Below are 20,723 nucleotides of genomic sequence, written 5' to 3' on the forward strand. Positions count from 1 at the left end.
AGATATGTAGTGTGTGTGAGAGATGTGAGAAAGAAAGAGAGAGGGAGAGACAGAGATAGAGAGAGAGGGAGGGAGAGATAGAGTGTCTGTTTCTGACATGCTTCCTCTGTATATCCTTCCTTTCCTGTGTTTGGCTTCAGAGTGAGCATGTCTGTCACTCAGCAATGCTTACACATAACCCTGTCAAGCGGTTTTTGGGGGGTTTTATTTTACATCAATCAAGCCTTTCTCTTTCCCCCATCCCCAGATATAACCCCTAAGTCTCAGTGATGGGGCTTTGGTTTATAACATTAATCCCTAATCAGCAGCACAACACCCAGGGTGTGGTGCCTTTTCCCATACACCCACTCGTACTTGCGGAGAGAGCGGCGTGCTGACATGCTCTGGATTCGTATTCGGGCGTCGTCATGCTGATTCCTCAAAGAGCACATCAAAGCCTTTCGGCAAGGTCCTTTGAAGCCGATCCAGAGCAGCACACGACTCTGCCGCCGATGGTCAAATCGAACAGGGAGAGGATGTGAGTCGGACCGCTCAAGCAGTCATCGCTGATGGCCTAATCGGGACCGAACCCATGAGGAGCGGCCCCCAGTACGCCCAGCCTCTTTGCCAATATGCCCTCATGAGGTCTAAATCCAGCGAGATCACGAGGAGAATACCAAAAGGAGGATTTGCCTCGAGAATGCAAATGGCTGTTTACATAAGCCACTGAGGGTCTGTTGAACGGTTATCTGTATTTAAACTTAATTACGGCTTCCCTGGAGCTAGAGGAGGAATTTTGGAGGCCATCAAGTAGAATTTCAGCAGCTTTTGGTTTGAGAAGCAACACACACCTTGAAATTGCTTTAATATTTGAAATTGCCAAATAAAAAAATACACTAATACCATCACTGGAATCAACACCAACACTGGCACTAAAGTATAGTAAACAGATATTGATTGGAACAAAAGCAGTGGCATCTCCATTAGTGAAAATGGAACATTGCAACAAAATTAACAAAGAATTACTTGAAAACAAACAATGTAAACTTAAATTTAGTTTACTATTGCCCTGCACTCGAGTAATAGAACTCACACCGGCTCTAGTTCTCCTCCAGGACCATCTGATTGTACTTTGAAGTCGCCCATTTTTATGCAGTAAAGTACAGCAACAGCAACTACAGCAACAAGCAAGCAAACAAACAAACAAACACACAAAAAGCACTTGCACAAATGCTGATCCCAGTAGAATCATCTGCTAATGTGGCAGAGGTGATTTCATTAGGATTTCATCATGTAAGCAGCAAGTACAACGCAACACACTTCCATCTCCTTCAGCCTTAATCAGGCTGTGGCTTGAAAGCACGCACACCAAGTAACCCATGTGCACATCTACATTTTACCAGCATACACAACATACTGGAGTTGTCATAGGTAAGGGTTCAAGTCAAAATCATAAGCTGGGTGCGTGTTCATTGGTGGATTGGTGTACCTGTGTATATGCATATGTGCTGAAGCTCTCTTGTCTTAGAGATGCTGTGCATTGCTTGCTTTGCCAGTGATCAGGACAAAAGGCACATGCCACTTTCCCTCTTTTGGTGATCCAGAACTTCACACCCTTCATAAATAGTGCAGTGAAGACCACATGGTTGCCTGAACTGCAGACCTGGGAAATTTTTAAATGGTGAAAACCTAGAAAAAGCTGTTTGGTTTGTCTTTCATTTCAGCTTGATGCTGTGCTTAAGTGCTGAGTTTTGATGTAAGTGCAGTTGTTAATTTCAACATATTAATGGAAGATTAGTAATAACATATAAATGAACCTAAAATGGCCCATGGCTGTTCTAGCTTTCACATGTCTACCCTCGTGCAATCACTTATGCACTGACTTATAGTGAGCGGTCAATAAAAGAAAATCAAACATATGGATGATGGCCTTGCATCAGAACCAATACACAAAATACAAACAGCTTACCAAATGACATGAGTCACTGAAATCAACAAGTGCTATGTTTACAGCAAACACAGAAAGCAGAATCACTTGCAACAAACTGCAAAAAAGCACATCAGGCCCAGGGCCAGAGAGTATAAACAGGAAAACTATTTCATACACATCATCAATCAAGTGTAGCGTTTTGTATTGCATTTTGCTTGCTGAAAAGCAGATTAAAACCAAACAAACAACAATGAAAAATGCAAAGACTTGGCAAATCATTTCCAAGGAAAATTCAGTCTGTTTGGGAATGCCTGTGGGTCAGATCTTGCACTTATTGCATGGCATTATTGTGTGTGTGTGTATACACGACCATATCAAATAATAGAACCAACTAATGGAATAAGAACTTGTAGGCATGTTGTGGGATCCGGGATTAAAAGGCAATATTTGGTACGATGCAAATTCATGAACGTTCTACAAATTAAGAAAACATTTTACTCAAAATGACATATGCATTACATTTCGGAAGCGCGTAGCAAATTCAGGAAACATTGCAAAACTTACTTTTTACTTGGCTGTGGCTTATTCCAACAGGTTTCCCGCGGGTCCCATGAGATTCCATCCCATGTCAGTGTACTCCGGAAACTTCCGTTTGTATCGCCACCGTCTTCCGTTGTGTTGCTGCACGCGTTTTCTCAATTTCAACGCGTTTGCGAAATGTAGCGCACGTGCTGTCATTTGCAGTAAAGCGTTGTCTGAGTTTGTATAGCGTCCACGACCTTGCATCGCCTTTGTGAAATGTAACTCGTGTTGATGAAAATGCGCTGTGTATGTGTTGCAAATGAAAAATGAGTTTTGCAGTGAGATGGGCCTCCCCACCCCTCCACACCTTCCCTGCCCCAGTACTCTAACACGACTGACACTTCCGTCACAGCGCGTGCCAGGCCGGCCTCCTCCGCCTCGTGCATCGCTTAGGCGCGGGAAAGAAAAAAACGTATTACCACATGAAAATGCATGTATTCTTTCTACATACAGATTTCTGTTTGTTTTCTTAGCTTAAACAGCTCGTTCATAGATAGGTGAATAAGCTAAAAATATTTTTACTGTTAGTGAACTTGAACCGATTTAAAGCGGCCTCGTTTAGCAATTCACGAGCATCGGCACTTGTTGAACGCTGGATACGCGATATTACGTTGGTCGCCGCAAATTAACGCTAACTACGCAAAGAGACACAAAGTTTTTTTTTTTTTTTTTTGGTGCAGACACGCACTTTTAATACATTTTAAATACAGAACATAATTGACTTCACTAAATTAGTTTACTTGTATCATTACTTTAAACACAAAGCCATAGCTAATAGCTTAATAAACACTGCAAAAAGGTTTTGCTGAATAATGTTTCTCAGACGTTTATCATAGGGTTTGACTGCCTGCTATAGCACAGGATTTCATTAGTGCAATGATGCAAATGTACAGGGTAAAGGGGACTGTAGAACAGAAAAAATCTAACTCCAACTGAGCTGATGCTCAAAATGCTCTTCAGAGAGGTGAATTGTCCTGCTTCGGTGTGAATCTCACACTAGATAATGGCCCGGGGATGTAAATCAGGCGAGGAAGGGAGCCAGATCATCATTCTGTCATCCCGCATGCCTTTGCTGGCCAAGCAGTGGTGTACCTTGATGTATGCGATGGGGCATTGTTCTGCCTAACGATCGTGGCAGTATTGAATGCTAATGACTTCTTCCTATACCACAGCATGAAATGTCTTCTAGGAACTGGCAGTAGGTTTTGGCGTTGATTTTCAGTCCATCTTCAACCCAAAGAGGTCTAGTTAGCTCATCATTAATGATGCCAGCTCACAGCAGAAGCCCTCCTCCACCTTTCCAGCGCCTCACTCAGACTGGTACTCTGTGCCCATTAAGGTAGCCATTAGCGCTCCACCCTGGCCCACTCTTCTGCTCCAGATAGAATCACTCTCATTTAATCCGTCTCATTTCAGAAATCGGTCTTCAGGTATTTCTTTGCCCAGGCATGAAGACTCAGATTGTGAGTTTTATTCGGTGCTCGTCATGTCTCTGAGCACTTGACACCTTGTACTTCTAGACACTCCAGGAAAGTGGCAGTTCTGAAAGATGGTATTACTGGAGGATAATGGGTTCCTTGTAGCCTTTTTTTTTCATCTTCACAGTCAAATTGGGCCTTTTCTTCTCCACATGTTTTTTGCACCCCTATTGAGTATTCATAACAAAGCAAGTGACTGTCTGGTCATCGCACCTCAATAGTTTTGCAGTGTGCTGATTTCAATTTTTTTTTTTTTTGGGGGGGGGGGGGGGGGGGGGGCATTTTCAGTTGAGTTTCACTTTCCCAAGACAAACTGATGTCTTATTTATGCACACTTCATATGGGGATTTCATCAGTTTAAGCCACATCCTTCATCATTAGACAATTAAACTTAACCTGAAAATAATTATAGCCAGTTAGCATTCAGGTTTATGCTGTTAGGTCTTGGGTAATGTGCATCAAATCATCATGCTGACTTGCCCAGTATGTGTGCATGCACTGTCACTTAATTTTAAGGAAGCTTTAAAATAGCACTTTTGACACCCATCGGTTTCCTCAGCAATTTCTATTTAGCAAGCTACTTAAGTGAACTTTTTTAAGACAAGTACACATTGACTGTATGTGTACGTTCACACCAATGTATTTGTCACGCCTCAAACCATAGAGTGTTTTAGAGCAGAAAGTTTTTTTTAATGTGTGTTCATGTTTAGGTATGTTTGTGTTCTTTTGTAGGGGACTGTTCAGTAGCAATTACACTGAAACACACTACAGCGAAGATGGGCAAGCTGTTAGTGGCACACACAACTCTAAGGTAAGGTGGACGTCAAAGAGATGATGGGGATTTGTCAATAATAACTGCATCTCTGAAACTGCATTGATACATTTGTGCTTCAGGTACTTATAGAATAACAACCACTGCTAACAGCACCATTTTCTTTTACAGCCATGGGTTATTTATGTGAGAAAACACTGCAACAAAACAGCTACCACACCCTCATTTCTCCTATGCTTTTTCCTTAAGTAGTCTGGGCTCTCTGGAGATTAATGGAGGCAGCTCTGACTTGGCTAGCCAATCTCTGTCCTGAATTGGTGCCCAGGTGTCCTCTGATAGGCCACGTGTCAACACCATTGCCAGGCCTTGTTTCAGTCACCTAATAGATCCTGTTGAGTTACATAATTAGAGTGGCGTGTGGTACAGCTACTGACAGTCTTGACAGCATGCTACCTTCCTGCTTTCTCGCATCAAGCGTGGCACACACACATACGACGGTGTCCTACCACATTTATCCAGAATTCCTGCTTTCATAAGCTTTTTAAGAGCACAATAAGTAGAGGCCTTTGTCTTCACAGCCAAACAGTGGACTGAAAAGATTAGTTCCCCCGTACGAAGGCAAGAGCAGCATGACAGCCCTGCTGCACCAGCGTATGGAAAATACTCAGCCGCTTTCTTATTTTCACAAAGCTCTGACGGTGTGTGTGTGCATGTGTGTGTGTGTGTGTGTGTGTGTGTGTGTGTTGGGGGAGGGGTCTGGTCTCTTAAAATGTACTTATGTAAACAGGGAAAGAATACAGGGGCAGACAGTGAAAGAAAGAGCAGCTCCTGTAAATGCAGATCTAGTGTCAGGGTTCATTTTCATTTAGGCCCATGTCCTGCTGAAAAGTGACTTCAGTTTGGCGTGGCCACAGCTGATGTCTGAATTTGTCACTTAAAATGCTCCTCTTGACTCACCATCTCATCTCATCTCACCTCATCTCATCTCAAGATCACCTTTTACAAGCAGAACATGTCTTTTTTAGTTTTTAACAGGGGTACTTCACAAGCTAAATGTATCCAACTGTGTGGCCAGAAGCCCAGAAAATGTCTTTCTGTGTTTGTATTGGTTCTGCTGGAAATCAGGATGCCATGAAAGAAAGATGGTTGGGTGTTATTAATACAACCTCCAGACTTTGCTTTGCCGTAGTACTATATTATTTAAGGAGGCGATTAGCCGAGCCACTGGCAGATATATTCAGCCCTGGGCATGTGTTAGTTCAGTAGCTGTTTGCGTGTGTGTGTGTGTGTGTGTGTGTGTGTGTGTGTGTGTGTGTGTGTGTGTGTGTGTGTGTGTCTGTGTCTGTGTCTGTGTGTGAGTGCCTAAGCTAGATGTGTGGATCTGTGCCAGGCATAACAGGGTGAATTTGTTTCCTCTGTAAACCAGTACAGGAGACACTTCTCGTGTTAGCAGAATGTGTGTGCTTCCTGTCCTTAGGAAGCTGACTCAAAGCATCCCGCACTAGCCAGCCATTCAGTACCCTGGGCCAGCTGGTCAAATTTCATATTGATTCTATATAGATTTCATGCGTATTTATTTTGATGTACCACAAAAATGAGTGAAGTGAAGAATTCCTAAGTTTATAATAATAAAACACAGTGCTGCTAGCCAATCACAGCTGGATTTTAGGCCTTGTACTTGTAAGTGGGAAATTACTATACTGGGTGTGTCAGCAGGAGTTAAGAAATTTGGGTTAATTTTCCTTATCGTGGAGGAAGCATGAGATAACTAACCCTAACACTAACCCTCCCAGGTCATGTGACTGTAGACCTACATAGCAACAGGCAACTCAGCTAAATGCATGAAAAATATGATGGAAAAAATTGGGTTGAACTGAAATCTCATCAAAATACTTGTATGTTATGCCCTTTGTAATCTCCCAAAGCAACTTAGATGAAAAAGCTGAAAATCCATGTACTAAGTAGCCTAATCCTAATTGTAATTGTCACAGAAGGCACAGCCGATAAGTGCTGAATGGTATCGTGTAACTGGGCCCCGTGCGCTGCACACAGCACCCTCCGTGCCTAATTGTCCCCAGACACACGTTTAGCCTCCTTTTCATTCTCCTCCTCATTCTCTCCCGCCATGACCGTGCGAAATATGCCAGTGAGACACATAATTAGTGCTCCCATTGCTGCATGACAGGACGCTTTGGCAAGTTTCCCACCCTCGGAGGACGCGTTGGTCTTCGCCCGCCTAGGTTGATGGTGCTGTCATGAGATAAAGGAGAGACCTATTGCACTCGTAATTGGCTGCGACTAAACTGAGAAAATTACTCGCTCAATCTGATTCATGTTAACATTCCTTCCATGTTCCAACCTAAGATCACCTGATACAATGTTTTAACAATGCACTAATATTTACACACACACACACACACACACACACACACACACACACACACACACACATATATATATATATATATATATATATATATATATATATATATATATATATATATAAAATATATATATATATATATATATATATATATATATATATATATATATATATATATATATATATATATAAAACCACAATATGTCAGTAGGTAGTACAGATGCAGTGATTGACAAGCTAGGACTGGTGAATTGTAAGTAAAGGCTGCACATCGCCAAGTAAAACTAATTGATTTGTTTTTTTTTTTTTCTGTCTTTTTTTCTTCCAGATGAACTGCTATTATCATGGTGAGGTGCAAGGACACACGCATTCCGACGTCAGCCTTAGCACTTGCTCTGGTCTCAGGTGAGGACGACATCATCCCCTTGGCATCCCAGCCTTCGTTAAACAACTCCCAGTGCTAATTGTCAGACATTTTTGGCCTTACTTTTCAAGGTCTTTAGAGCAGTTAAAAATATATATAAGCAGCTGTGCCAGTGTATGCTTCTGAGAGAAAAGCCATTAGGAACCTGTAGTTCAACTGTTATTGTGCCACATACTGTTTTCTATGGTAGTGCTGTCTCTCATCCATAAAGGTGCTTTTTGAGACTCTGAAGCTGACAGGGTGAGGTAAACAATCGATACTGTCTGTACCGTCAACCTCCGCTTAATCGGTCGTGCTGTAAGTACACAATGTGATGAAAAGCATTTAACATGTCATGAAAACCTTCAGAGAAGCAGTAAAGTGTAATTACCAAGAACATTTGGTTGCAGTAAATTTGCCATAAAAGGCTGACCGGCCAAATAAGTAAACATTAACTGCAAGCATCAGGAATTCCTCAGTGAAGAAGTCTACTCTCCAAGGTCTTTTCTTGGTAATTACAGAAAGCCTTTTTAATGAAAGCTCATCATGTTTAAATTTGGCTCTTAAAAACCTTCAGGAAGACAGATGTGAAGGCTATGCTTCACGCGTTGTGTGTTGTTGAGTTTCCGGGCTGGTGGAAATGTGGACCTGAACGTTGTTGGTTGCAGTAGTGTTTCTGGGGTGTGAGAGAGAGACAGATGGAACCCAGTGCTCTAAAGAGCACACTGAGTCACGAAGTACTGAATCTCAGGAAAGCGCTTACAGAACTCAAATGAAGGTGCTGGGTCACGTAAAAATCATCAAAGCGATCAGCAAATGTTAAATAGATATATTATAAACTACAGTTGAACAGCTCCAGGTTGTATTTTGAAGCTTTACTAAGGTCCAGTACATCAGAAAGAGCTAGACCTTTGCACACAGTTATGCAAGTTTCACATGATTCATTTGATGATGTGTTTTGCAGAGCGGCCCAACACATCTTGAAAGAATTCGTGATTGTGTTTATGTGTAGATGTCTAGTCTATACCAATTATTGTTACATTTTGTTTGCTTATTGCACACACCCAGAAGTGATACACTGTTGACAATCTTATGAGAAACCTAAACAGCTTTTGTTCAAAATGTGATCTGCACCAATTGGCGCTCGGTGTATTAGATGCGTCCACCGAGTGCTGCTGTCTTCTCCAGATCTTTGCTCACTGTTAACATGTTCACAACCGCAAAGACAGAACTGAATGGCTGTAAGGTCTCCCAGAGGAGGTACAGGGTGTGTGGGAAAGAGGGAGGGACAGTGATACCAAACTCAGCACGATGTGCTGTCATTTTGTGAAAACATTTCCACATCCACCCATGTGGGCCAGAAAGAGAAGGAGATTTATTAGAGAGTACATTGCTTGGCTCGCAAACATAGATGTACATACATACGCTGATCATCTGCTTTCAGTTTACACATAAAAAGTTAATCCATTTTAATTGCATTCAAATTGAGTTATCTGATCTCATTTTCTTCTTCTGTCATGTCAGCCAAATATGTACACAGAGTTTGTATGGAGGTCAGACTCATTTTTCCATTTCGGGGTACACCACTGCAATACAGTTTGTGTAAGGTGCGGAAAACCCTGAGGCCTCTTAAAACGCTGCAAATCATGTAATGTATTTTATCTGTAAGTTTATGGATTCTGAAAGCTCAAAGGTGTCATGAGGTGAATTCTGACTGCTGTTACTGAAGGTGACGGGGGAGGAAGAGAAATAGTGTTAAATGCCATTGCTGCAAGTTGAAAAAAGATATGACATTCTTCCCACTTTAAGATTCTCTCAGGTCCTCTGAACTTTAAGAACAAAGTCTAACTGTTTTGTACCTCTCTTTTGATTGTTCAAAATTGCTCTAAAATTGTGATAACGAGAACACGGCCACCATTAAACCCATCACACCTGTGTATCTTCCGCACCTCAGTTTTTCTCTAATGTGCTGCAATTCCACAGGGGCTTCATCATACTTGAGAAGGAGACGCTCATGGTGGAGCCTGCTTTTGAGCCGGCCAACGGTACGCATGTGGTCTACAGAGGAGCACAGCTGCACTTCCCCTCCGGAACGTGCGGCCACGGACACAACATATCCGCCGGGAACCACGGAGATGCTGGAGGCCTGTTCCAGGCACCCGGCAGCAGGGTCAGGAAATCTCCCCTTCTCTCTCTCTTTTGCCCTGTGTTTTTCACAACTAACGATCAGTTCAGAAAAGGAGCACAGCTTCCTGCATGTGTTTATGTGAGCTACGTACCAGTATGAATGTGATTCCTACTTAGAAAAAAGCAATTTAGAAAAGCAATTACCCTGCATGTGTGATGTCTGTGTTAATGCCGATGAGACATGAGAAATGCATGCATTTAGTGCAAGATGGCTCACCAGTGTTAAAAATCCCTGCTGTACTTATCACAAGGAAACTTCCTAAACGAGCCATATCATTGCAGAGGTTGTCTGGCACAACAGTGTGCTCTAGTGCTGTTATAACCCCATGTGGGATCATGGAGATGATATTTCAGCAATGATTAAATTAAGGTCTTAATAACAGTGTTGGATGAATGTACTGCAGAAATATTGCTTCATTCCCCAAGAATTGCATGTTTTTGCAAATCGCTGGGTGTATCGCTGGAAAGCGTTTGATATGGTGTGTTGGAAGTGTTTGATATGGTAAGCATGGCAACTGCGTAATGTTATTTAATATGTTACCAAAACAAATTTTCTTGAAAGGGAAAATAATATATCTCAAAGAATATATCTCTACAAATCAAACGAGCACATTATTAGCCTAAGAATATAATGTGTTGGACACACAGAAAAGCTTTCTTTCTTAAGGTTAGTAAACATGCTGTCTACAGACCATTTACGTATGTTGTGGGGGAAATAAAATGTATGTGTGGTCTAGTGGTGGTGAGGTAAAGTTTGTGTGTGGTGTAGTGATGATGGGGTACAGTTTATGGGTGGTGTAGTGGTGGTGGGGTACAGTTTATGCATGGTGTAGTGGTGGTGTACAGTTTATGTGTGGTGTAGTGGTGGGGTACAGTTTATGTGTAGTGTAGAGGTGGGGTACAGTTTATGTGTGGTGTAGTAGTGGTGGGGTATAGTTTATGTTTGGTGTAGTGGTGGTGGGGTACAGTTTATTTGTGGTGTAGTGGTGGTGGGGTACAGTTTATGCATGGTGTAGTGGTGGGGTACAGTTTATGGGTGGTGTAGTGGTGGTGGGGTGCAGTTTATTTGTGGTGTAGTGGTGGTGGGGTACAGTTTATGCATGGTGTAGTGGTGGGGTACAGTTTATGGGTGGTGTAGTGGTGGTGGGGTGCAGTTTATGTTTGGTGTAGTGGTGGTGGGGTACAGTTTATTTGTGGTGTAGTGGTGGTGGGGTACAGTTTATGCATGGTGTAGTGGTGGGGTACAGTTTATGGGTGGTGTAGTGGTGGTGGGGTGCAGTTTATGTTTGGTGTAGTGGTGGTGGGGTACAGTTTATGTGTGGTGTAGTGGTGGGGTACAGTTTATGTGTGGTGTAGTGGTGGGGTACAGTTTATGGGTGGTGTAGTGGTGGGGTACAGTTTATGGGTGGTGTAGTGGTGGTGGGGTGCAGTTTATGTGTGGTGTAGTGGTGGTGGGGTACAGTTTATGTGTGGTGTAGTGGTGGGGTACAGTTTATGTGTGGTGTAGTGGTGGGGTACAGTTTATGGGTGGTGTAGTGGTGGTGGGGTACAGTTTATGGGTGGTGTAGTGGTGGTAGGGTACAGTTTATGTGTGGTGTAGTAATGGTGGGGTACAGTTTATGCGTGGTGTAGTGGTGGTGGGGTACAGTTTATGGGTGGTGTAGTGGTGGTAGGGTACAGTTTATGTGTGGTGTAGTAATGGTGGGGTACAGTTTATGTGTGGTGTAGTGGTGGGGTACAGTTTATGGGTGGTGTAGTGGTGGTGGGGTACAGTTTATGCATGGTGTAGTGGTGGTGGGGTACAGTTTATGTGTGGTGTAGTGGTGGGGTGCAGTTTATGTGTGGTGTAGTGGTGGTGGGGTACAGTTTATGTGTGGTGTAGTGGTGGGGTACAGTTTATGGGTGGTGTAGTGGTGGTGGGGTACAGTTTATCTGTGGTGTAGTGGTGGGGTACAGTTTATGGGTGGTGTAGTGGTGGTAGGGTACAGTTTATGTGTGGTGTAGTAATGGTGGGGTACAGTTTATGCGTGGTGTAGTGGTGGTGGGGTACAGTTTATGTGTGGTGTAGTAATGGTGGGGTACAGATTATGTGTGGTGTAGTGGTGGTGGGGTACAGTTTATGCGGTATATTAGGTCATGCAGTATGTCTCCATTTAGACATTATGTGGATAATCCTGAGGGTAGTGTCTTGTGAAATTGATAAGAGGCAATCTGGTAAGACGTTGAAATAGCTCCAGGAGGAAGATGTGTTAAAAGAATCCCACCCTCCTCTGATTTTAAGCTCCTTGGTCTAATGAGAACATTTTACAGCATTTTGTGTCTGTTTCAGAGCAGCCGTTTCATTCCAAGCTGTCCTCTTTTTGCTGTCATTTGACATGAGCGTAGACGCCTAACGCGCACGTTTGGTTTAGTTTTTATTTTTCTCTCCTCATCTCCCGTCTTTTCTGCTGTCCCACAGCATAAAAGAGATGCTCAGAAGACCACCAAATATGTGGAGCTCATCATCGTTGCGGACAACAGGGAGGTACGTTTGTCCAGGCTGGCTGGAGCGTCACACCCATGGGGCACCAGATGTCACTCAGCCTTGCCAGGATCCAGGAGCCAGTGACTCATCCAGGCATTGAGGATTAGTAGGCACAACAAGCAACAACATGAAAAGTCAAGTGAAGTTCTTGTTGTTTTGACTTGCTCCATAAGCAGGTCAGCGTATGGGGGTATTTTGGACATACACAGGAAGGGGAACACTATTTCCCACTGGCCAGACAGGAAACAGGAAGTAGTGTGCTGTAAAAAAAAAAAAGGCCAATGAGCTATAAGATAAATGATGACTAAGGCGATTGCTGCCTGTGTATGTGTGTGTATATGGGCATGTGTGTGTGAATGTGTGTGACCATGTGAGCCAAGAGACCCTTTTTCACTAAAATCAAATATTCTAGTGCAACATTCATTGATTTTGACAGTAATTGAAAAACTATTCATATGTTTGCATGGCTTTAAGGAGTGGTGACAGCCATATACAGCATCTAAAATATTACTTGTTTGCCTTATTTATCTGAATTATGATATATTCTGAAATAGTTTTATTTCTTTCACACTATACTTATCATGATGAAGATTATACCTATTCATCTTTACTGAGACATTTTCCTTTGTCTTTATCAAATGAAACACACACACCCACACACCCAAGGAGGAACGAAGTGGAAAAAAGTGACACCCCCCCCCCATCATCTTAGTTTATCATTGGGTGTGCCTGAGTGCAGCTCATAATCCAATGTCTGCAGACCATATGGCTCTCAGAGTGACACAATGTTCCACAATACACACATGTACAACCACACACAAATGCAAACACATGCACATGAATATGCATACAAATAATTTACACAAAAACACACAGATACACACATACAAATGCACATACAAATGGCATACATTATATACTGCATGTTTCTTCCAAATTTATAACATCTGCCTGTCTCTCTCTCTTTCTCTCCCCCCTCTCGCTCTTTCTCTTTGCATTTCCCTCTCTCTCATTATCTTCCTCTTTCCTTCTATCCCCCTACCTCCAGTTTCATAAACAGGGCAAAGATGTGGAGAAGGTCAAGCAGAGGCTGGCCGAGATCGCCAATTATGTGGACAAGGTATAATGCCCCATGCCCGTTCCCATTAGGCTGTCTGGAAACAGAATGCCGATTGGCAGAGACAGATGTGAGTCAGCCAAAATGACTGGCTGCCTTCAAAAATTATCTCGAGGCCAAATGGTCAGGTAGGAGACCTCAGGATTGTTAGACTCTAGATATTGCTGGCCATGATCGATGGGTGAACAGGTTAAAAAAGTGTTAAAAATACAGGAGTTTGAGTTTGTGGATAGTTTTGTGGATATACTGTGTATGTATGTATGTATATATATATGGGTGTGGATGTGTGTGGGTGTGTGATATTAACCAGTTTTACAGAGCTTTAAATATCCGTGTGGCTCTGGTGGGTTTGGAGGTTTGGAGTGATTCTGACAAATGCCCAGTGACACAGGACCCGTTTACCACGCTACACGAGTTTCTGGACTGGAGGAAACTCAAACTGTTGCCACACAGACCTCACGACAATGCCCAGCTAATCAGGTGTGGAGAGGGAGAACACACACACATACACACAAACACATTCTTCTTAACCTCCTGTTAGACACATTTTACAATTTCTTTGTGTGTGTGTGTGTGTGTGTGTGTGTGTGTGTGTGTGTGTGTGTGTGTGTGTGTGTGTGTGTGTGTGTGTGGGTGTGTGTGTGTGTGTGTGTGTGTGTGTGTTGCAGTGGTGTGTATTTTCAGGGCACCACCATCGGCATGGCCCCTATCATGAGCATGTGCACTGTAGAACAGTCCGGAGGCATCGTCATGGTGAATAATTACACTCTGTACATTTATTGTATTCAGTGCTTCCTACCTTCATACACAGATGAACAGAGGATATATCACATTAGGGTCATCTGCCATGTATGTGACTGACTGTATCTATCAGACTGTAATGGTCTATTTGACTAGTTGTGTTACATCTATTTGGAGTCCACCATCCTACTTTAACAAAGGTGTTAATTTAAGTAGCATCGCTGTTAGCTGTGATGTGAGCAGCCATTGGTTCTTTTATGAGATACTTTTGTGTTAATGGGCTTCCTTCCAAAATTTGCCTTGTCCATATGAATCCTGGATCCTACGTTTCTATACTGTCACAACTTGAGTCTCCCAGTCCTAAACTCAGATTTTTCTCATTTATTCAATATTTTGTAGATTTTTTCTGTGTCATAGAAAATGTCATAAAAAGACTTGGAGAGTCTCTTGGACAGCTGTGCTTTCTTCCAAATGTATTTAAATGTACAGAAAGCACAAGGAAAAAAGTTCTCTTTTTGACCATTGTAAAATTCTTGTTTTTGCACTTTACTGATTGCCTCTGTTATATGTCCTTTTGGGGCTATAAAAACTCATGGTAGGTGAGCTGCATGCAGTCTGTGAGTGGTAATGAACCTAATTAAGTGGAACACAGTAAGAACCACCCAAGGTCATTTGCTGCACCTTCATTTTTCTAACAACACAGGACTTGCTTGTCAATCAGAGAAATCACCTGTGGTTCTTTACTGCGGCTAAATACCAGATATTTACATTTTTATTAGAGCAGATAAATCACCTGTGCTCCAGGGGTATGTTTCATGTCTGCCATGGTTAAAATGCCTCTCTTTTAAATTCACTAGAGGTTCACAAGGCAAAAGTGATCAGACATAAGTCAGTATCAAATGTGTCCATATAGTTTGATAAATGGTTCCTATTAAACGGTCATGAGATGTGGTATATCAGCAGGTCTGTGGCCTGTGAGGAAGGGATAGAGAGAAGGGGGGAGAGGGAGAGAGATAGAGACATCTTTCTCTGTCGGATAGCTGCTGTGGTTTGCTTTCTCCTGCATAGCTCCAGATGTGTGTTCCTTCTGTCTTGCACAGGTGGTGAAGGTCATGAATCATGAAATAAGACAGAGGGATTAAATGTTGCGAGTGTGTGTGTTTGTGTGTGTGTGTGTGTGTGTGTGTGTGTGTGTGTGTGTGTGTGTGTGTGTGTGTGTGTTTTCAGAGTTTTCTGCTTATACACATGTTGTTTGAGTTTCACAAATCAAACAAATGTGTCACCTAACAAGTGCTTAATAAACATTCTAATGGCAGAACGGTGGGAAGTCTTTTAGTCTTTTAGACCAGAAAGATAGAAAGTGCTCCATGCAGCTCTGACATAAGAAGAACCAGACAGCTCTTTTAGCTGTGTCCATCATTTCACTGTTACAGTGGGTTTTGAGAAGGGTTCAAACTGTCTGCCAATCCCACAAGCTCAAGCTGCATTCATACTTCCAGAGAGCCACATAAAATAATTGAGGCCTCTTATGTCTGTCATGACTGGACACATGACATAACTGAAGACTATTAGGTCTGTCATGACTGGACACATGACATAACTGAGGACTCTTAGGTCTGTCATGACTGGACACATTATATAACTAAAGACTCTTAGTCTGTCATGACTGGATGCATGACATAACTGACAGAACTCTTAGGACAGCATTTTTTTAACTATGAAAGCCCAACTTAGCAGTACTGGCAAGTTCAAATGATATGTCATTTTCTTTTATACTTTCTTTCTTTCTTTCTTCCTTTCTTTCTTACTTTCTTTCTTTCTTTCAAATAAATTGCATTTCATTTTCGGGCTTGGAATGGGAAAAATGACTTCATTTCCATATCGGCTTAGGTAGTTACACTGAATTGGCACTTTATTAAAAATACCTGTCCTTCCACAATTGTAGCTTTCAGGTATGGAAATTAGACACGTGACTCTAGAATGCAGCATAAAACCAGGTGAGCAAGTTCTGATCAACTTTGAGCAAGACGTGGTCTTGGGTGCTAGACAAGCCCCAGGCCACAATTGCAAAACCTGCCAACATTGTGGCCAACCTTTTATATGCAGCAGTGTCAAGAGTATACTGAGAATGGTGTAATCGAGGAAAGACATCCGAAACGGGAAAGACAGCGAAAGGGGATCTGGATCCTGTTGACATGAACAACTCATTGACCACAATAATTGGATCACTGAGAAATAGAAAAACATAGCCTGGTCAGAAGAATCCAGATTTCTGTTGCACCATAATGGAAGGGTCAGAATAAGGTGCAAGCAGCATGAATCTTACAGTTTATGTGTAAACCATTAGCTCTTCTGGTCAGGTGTCAATGCTTTAGGCAGGCACAGTAGGGCTCACCTAAACATTGAACCCAATCAAGTTCATCCCTTCATGGTCGCTGTTTACCCTATGGCAGAAGGACACTTTCAGGTGGACAATGCACCATACATCACGAGTTGTATGATCATGGATTGCTTCCAGGAACATGACAGTGAGTTTTTTTTTTTTGCTTCTCTGGCCTTCACAGTCCCCAGATCTTAATCATGTAGAGCATCTCTGAGACAAGGTAAGACAAGATGTTTAGAGCACATCCATCTAAATTTGAGCAACTGCAAGAAACCATCAAGTCCACATGTGCCAAGATTCCTGCAGAACGATTTCAGCACCTAGTGCAAACAATGCCATGACAAATTGCTGTGGTCCTGATAGCCAGAGGGGTACTACTATTTTGTGTACTACTATTTTAAGTTCAATGAAACATTTGAACTATACTCTCCTCGTTATACAGCAATTTATTCAAAAGGCTTTCTTACATGAATGATGCATCAACTTTCTTTCTATATGTAATGATGTCAAGTAATCTCAGCAGAGGTGTCAATTCCAGGTTCAGAAAGTAAAAGTCCTCACCAGGATTTTGCTCAAGCTTGCTAGATTTTCTAATTAGTGCAATCCAGGTAAAATTAGTGGAAGCAACACAATCCAGGAAGCCTGAGCAAAATCCTGGTGAGGACTTTTACTTTCTGAACCTGGAATTGACACCTCTGCATCTCAACCACAGATCTCACATGGTAAAGCTGCCTTTCAACTCCTGTAGGCACAAATGATATGTGAAGAAGAACAGAAAAAAGTCATGGGTGTTTGGGTTTAAAATGCAGCTACAGTCACAGTGAAACTCTCAGGAGGTTCTGTGTCAGTTTTTTGGGGTTTTTTTTGTACACATGGAGGAAATCTAATTCTACAGTAGGGGCTCCAGTGGGATTTTTATGGTCAGTCCTGAATGTGACACATTCAGGTGAAAAGAAGAGATAGATTCAGTGGTGCTCAGGTCAGGATGAGTGAAGCAAAGAGGATGTGTAGGAAAAGGATAAATAGGAGCAATGAAAGACAAAAGAGAGAGAGAGACAGAGGAATCAAAAGACGTGGTAGATGTAAAAGGATTAAGGCTTATTCCCTTAATGTTACAGTAAGAATGATTCAGAATTGCCTGACATTTACTGAACATTGCTTGTGGGGTTACATTTACATTTTTTTTTTGCAGTTTGGTTCAATTAATTGCATTTTAGTCATTGCTTTCGGAAATATCTTCATCTATAATAGACATTTATGTACTGTTGAGACAGTGTATAATTACTAAAACAAACATTCAAAGAAAATAAATGACCCACTAGGCCACTTTGCATTTGAGTTTGAGTGCTGTTCCCCCCCAGGACCACTCGGACAACCCACTAGGAGCTGCTGTGACCCTAGCCCATGAGCTTGGCCACAACTTTGGAATGAACCATGACACTCCAGAGCGGGGGTGTGGCTGCAGGATGACCGTGGATCGTGGCGGTTGCATCATGACACCCTCCACCGGGTGAGTTCTGCTACATTAAAGTCAGAATGTTAATGTTGCAGAATCTTTAATAAGTCGTTATTTGTTATTGAATGAATTATAATATTAATTAGTGATCTCTATCATGTTCCTCCTTTGTGACTGCTTAACCTCCCCAGAACAGAAGAGGGAAGGTCATCAGCCTGACTGTACATTGCATTTCAATCTGCTGTAAACTTGCCTTATTGTAGAATAGACTCAAGAGTAGTAGGGCTGCCAAATTAAAGTATTAAATTTAAGTAATTGTTTAGCTATATCCTATAAACCCATGGTTAATAACGCTACCAGTAACGCACACGCACACACATAAGCGCAGCGTTATTTTCATCTTTAACATTCATACATATGTAAGTCTCAGCAGCCTGAGCCCAAACTCATCAATCTTCTCCACGCTCGTGGTCTCGGGGACTGGCTGGAGCTTCGCTCGGCCTGTGCGGCAATTCAGTTTCTACTGCTGTGTCTGGCGCGCAGCGATAACGCGCTTGCCAGGAGTGACAGGGGCCATATGACTGGCGTCTGGCGTGAGTAAACATCAGGTTGATAAGGTGAGGGAGCCTCGTAATGGGAGATTCTTTCCTCACACTGATGCCAATTTGCTCTTATCAGATGATGAGTCCGAGACTCACCGGCATGCCGTTCAACAGAAGGACGAGAGAATAAGTAAAGGGGGAAGTGTTGGCTGGTGCAGCGGAAGGACGTTGAGGTTGCTTTGTCTGTTTTTACCCTTGGAGGTTGGGGATACTGGAAAAAAACACTTTAAGTTTGATGGACCAGCATGCCTAATACATGGTGAACAATCCCTGCATCTGAGCCGCAGTAAGCTGAGGATCATGGGATATACTCTTAAGGGATCATGGATATTTTGCACTGGGCAATATGTCACTGTCTTTGTTGCCCCAGGGCCTATTCCTCTTGTCTTTGGTTGCACTGTTGTCCTCTGATCCCTGAAGCACCCTCATCAGGTTTTCACTACCATATGCCATCAGCTTTCCTCAACAGCACAGTGCCCCTGTATCCATGGCAACCCACTATCTTCCCCTCTTTGACTAGCTTCCTCCTCTCTCTCTCTCTCTCTCTCTCCGTGTTCTCTAACGTCAAAAGGTTTCAGTGTTGAACTAGAGTAGGTATTATCCCATTGCGATTCATCTCAGTTCGGCTCCGTTTGAATTCAGAATTCATTTTAGGTAACGTCATGAGATGGTTCTTGCTACCGTACCTATTCCATACCCACAGGTCCGGCTTGGATGCCTGTCCCAGTGATTTTAGAGGCATGAGGACAGGAGACGGGGACAGGAGAAGGGGACAGGAGACGGGGATGGGAGATGCACTTCGGCAACCACGTTCCATACACCTCTTTGCTGTGCTGGTCTTATCACGTAACTTGGTGTTTCCACTGGACTTGCAGGCCGCGGCTGGAGCTCAGCTGCTGCCGTCAGAGCAGGCCTGTTTCTTCATTATATACTCGCAGAGCAACACAGCAAAATGAAGCCACCTGTGGGCCTTTCACCTCCCTCAGGAACGTGAATGTAAAATAATAATAATAGCAGATGAGTGGAGGTGGGCCGGAGAGTTATTGATGGTGTCTCTGTTTATTAAAGAGAAGGGTGGCGTGTTTCTTTGTGCCATTGTTCCTGCCCTCATGCAGGTTTTATAGCTGCGTGTCCTGCATCCCAATCCATCGCTGTTCTTCTGCAGGTTTCATGAAAGCATGCAGCAGTTCCATGTCCTGTTGCTTTGTCAGCTTCTAAAATGGACCAAGGTGGAGGTCAGCACAAATGCGTGCCCACATGCACTGGCTTCAAGGGTAAAACGCAGCTTGTTTTAAGCCAGTGTGAGATTCAGAGGCACTGGGTGATAGAGGGCTATTGGGTAGGTCTGAGTTCAGCTGATACAGCCTGCAGGTGACTCCTTGTAGATCGATATTCACTGTGGGTTGATGTTCCAGACTCATTCAAGAGCTAATGTGTTTTGGCAGGTAGACATGTGTTTGATAGATCAGGGGAATTGTGTATTAGTGCAGAGTCAGGACAATGCTGTCCCATTTTTCTCCACTTCCCGAAGGAGGGACAGACTTCCTTAGTTTACGTAACCCTAAGAACCTCAACAAACACACACATGCACGTGTATACACACACACACACAGACACACACACACACACAGACACACACACACACACAATAATTCAACTTTTTCCTAATAATTCTTCAAAATGTAACTAATTTACATAAATACCAAGGTAACCATATTCTGCTCTTCTGTATCACACACATAGATTACCTTCTTAATGCATTTGATCAAGATCCTTCACCCAAGACCTAACACTATAGGTTGTTGTGTACAAAATGCACTAGAAGCTATTTTAAGATGAAAGAAGCGTTTCTCGATCTGCTGGACGTGAATCCCCCTCCCTGACAGCTGCAGTGCACTCTTGTTTCACCACCTTTATGCGCAGCGGCCCGTACGTAGCGTGCAACCAACTAATCACACCACACAAACGGGCCGAGACTTCTGGAACTGGGAATACAGCCGGGGGGAAGTTGGGGGGGGGGGGGGGGGGGGTGCGGAGAGAGACAGAGGGAGCGAGAGTGTGACAAGCTGAGATAGACAGGCCCGAGTCCAGATGGTAAATAAGACTGAAGAAGATAGTGAAGGAGACAGATGGGTGGAAAAAGACGGACAGATACAGAAACAGAGACAGGAGAAGTGGTTCAACAG

At 42.9% G+C, this 20,723-nt stretch overlaps 1 protein-coding gene and 1 long non-coding RNA gene across 5 annotated transcripts in view; one reads left to right on the forward strand and one right to left on the reverse strand.

Moving 5' to 3' along the window:
• The window catches only part of LOC143480960 (uncharacterized), a 34,214-nt gene extending 31,156 nt beyond the window's left edge, over positions 1-3,058 (reverse strand). Inside the window, exon 1 of the long non-coding RNA XR_013121922.1 lies at positions 2,474-3,058. This is a non-coding gene — a long non-coding RNA (uncharacterized LOC143480960). The remainder of the gene's footprint in view (positions 1-2,473) is intronic.
• The window catches only part of adam12b (ADAM metallopeptidase domain 12b), a 90,453-nt gene that overhangs the window by 45,601 nt on the left and 24,129 nt on the right, over positions 1-20,723 (forward strand). For all 4 annotated transcript variants that reach the window (XM_076978822.1, XM_076978824.1, XM_076978823.1 and 1 more), the window contains 8 exons: positions 4,702-4,780; positions 7,453-7,529; positions 9,511-9,697; positions 12,173-12,238; positions 13,287-13,358; positions 13,666-13,835; positions 14,024-14,108; positions 17,841-17,989. In XM_076978822.1, the coding sequence (XP_076834937.1) occupies positions 4,702-4,780; positions 7,453-7,529; positions 9,511-9,697; positions 12,173-12,238; positions 13,287-13,358; positions 13,666-13,835; positions 14,024-14,108; positions 17,841-17,989 (885 nt within the window). The remainder of the gene's footprint in view (positions 1-4,701; positions 4,781-7,452; positions 7,530-9,510; positions 9,698-12,172; positions 12,239-13,286; positions 13,359-13,665; positions 13,836-14,023; positions 14,109-17,840; positions 17,990-20,723) is intronic.

The sequence above is a fragment of the Brachyhypopomus gauderio genome, chromosome 17, assembly GCF_052324685.1.
Source record: "Brachyhypopomus gauderio isolate BG-103 chromosome 17, BGAUD_0.2, whole genome shotgun sequence".
Taxonomy (NCBI): Eukaryota; Metazoa; Chordata; class Actinopteri; order Gymnotiformes; family Hypopomidae; genus Brachyhypopomus; species Brachyhypopomus gauderio.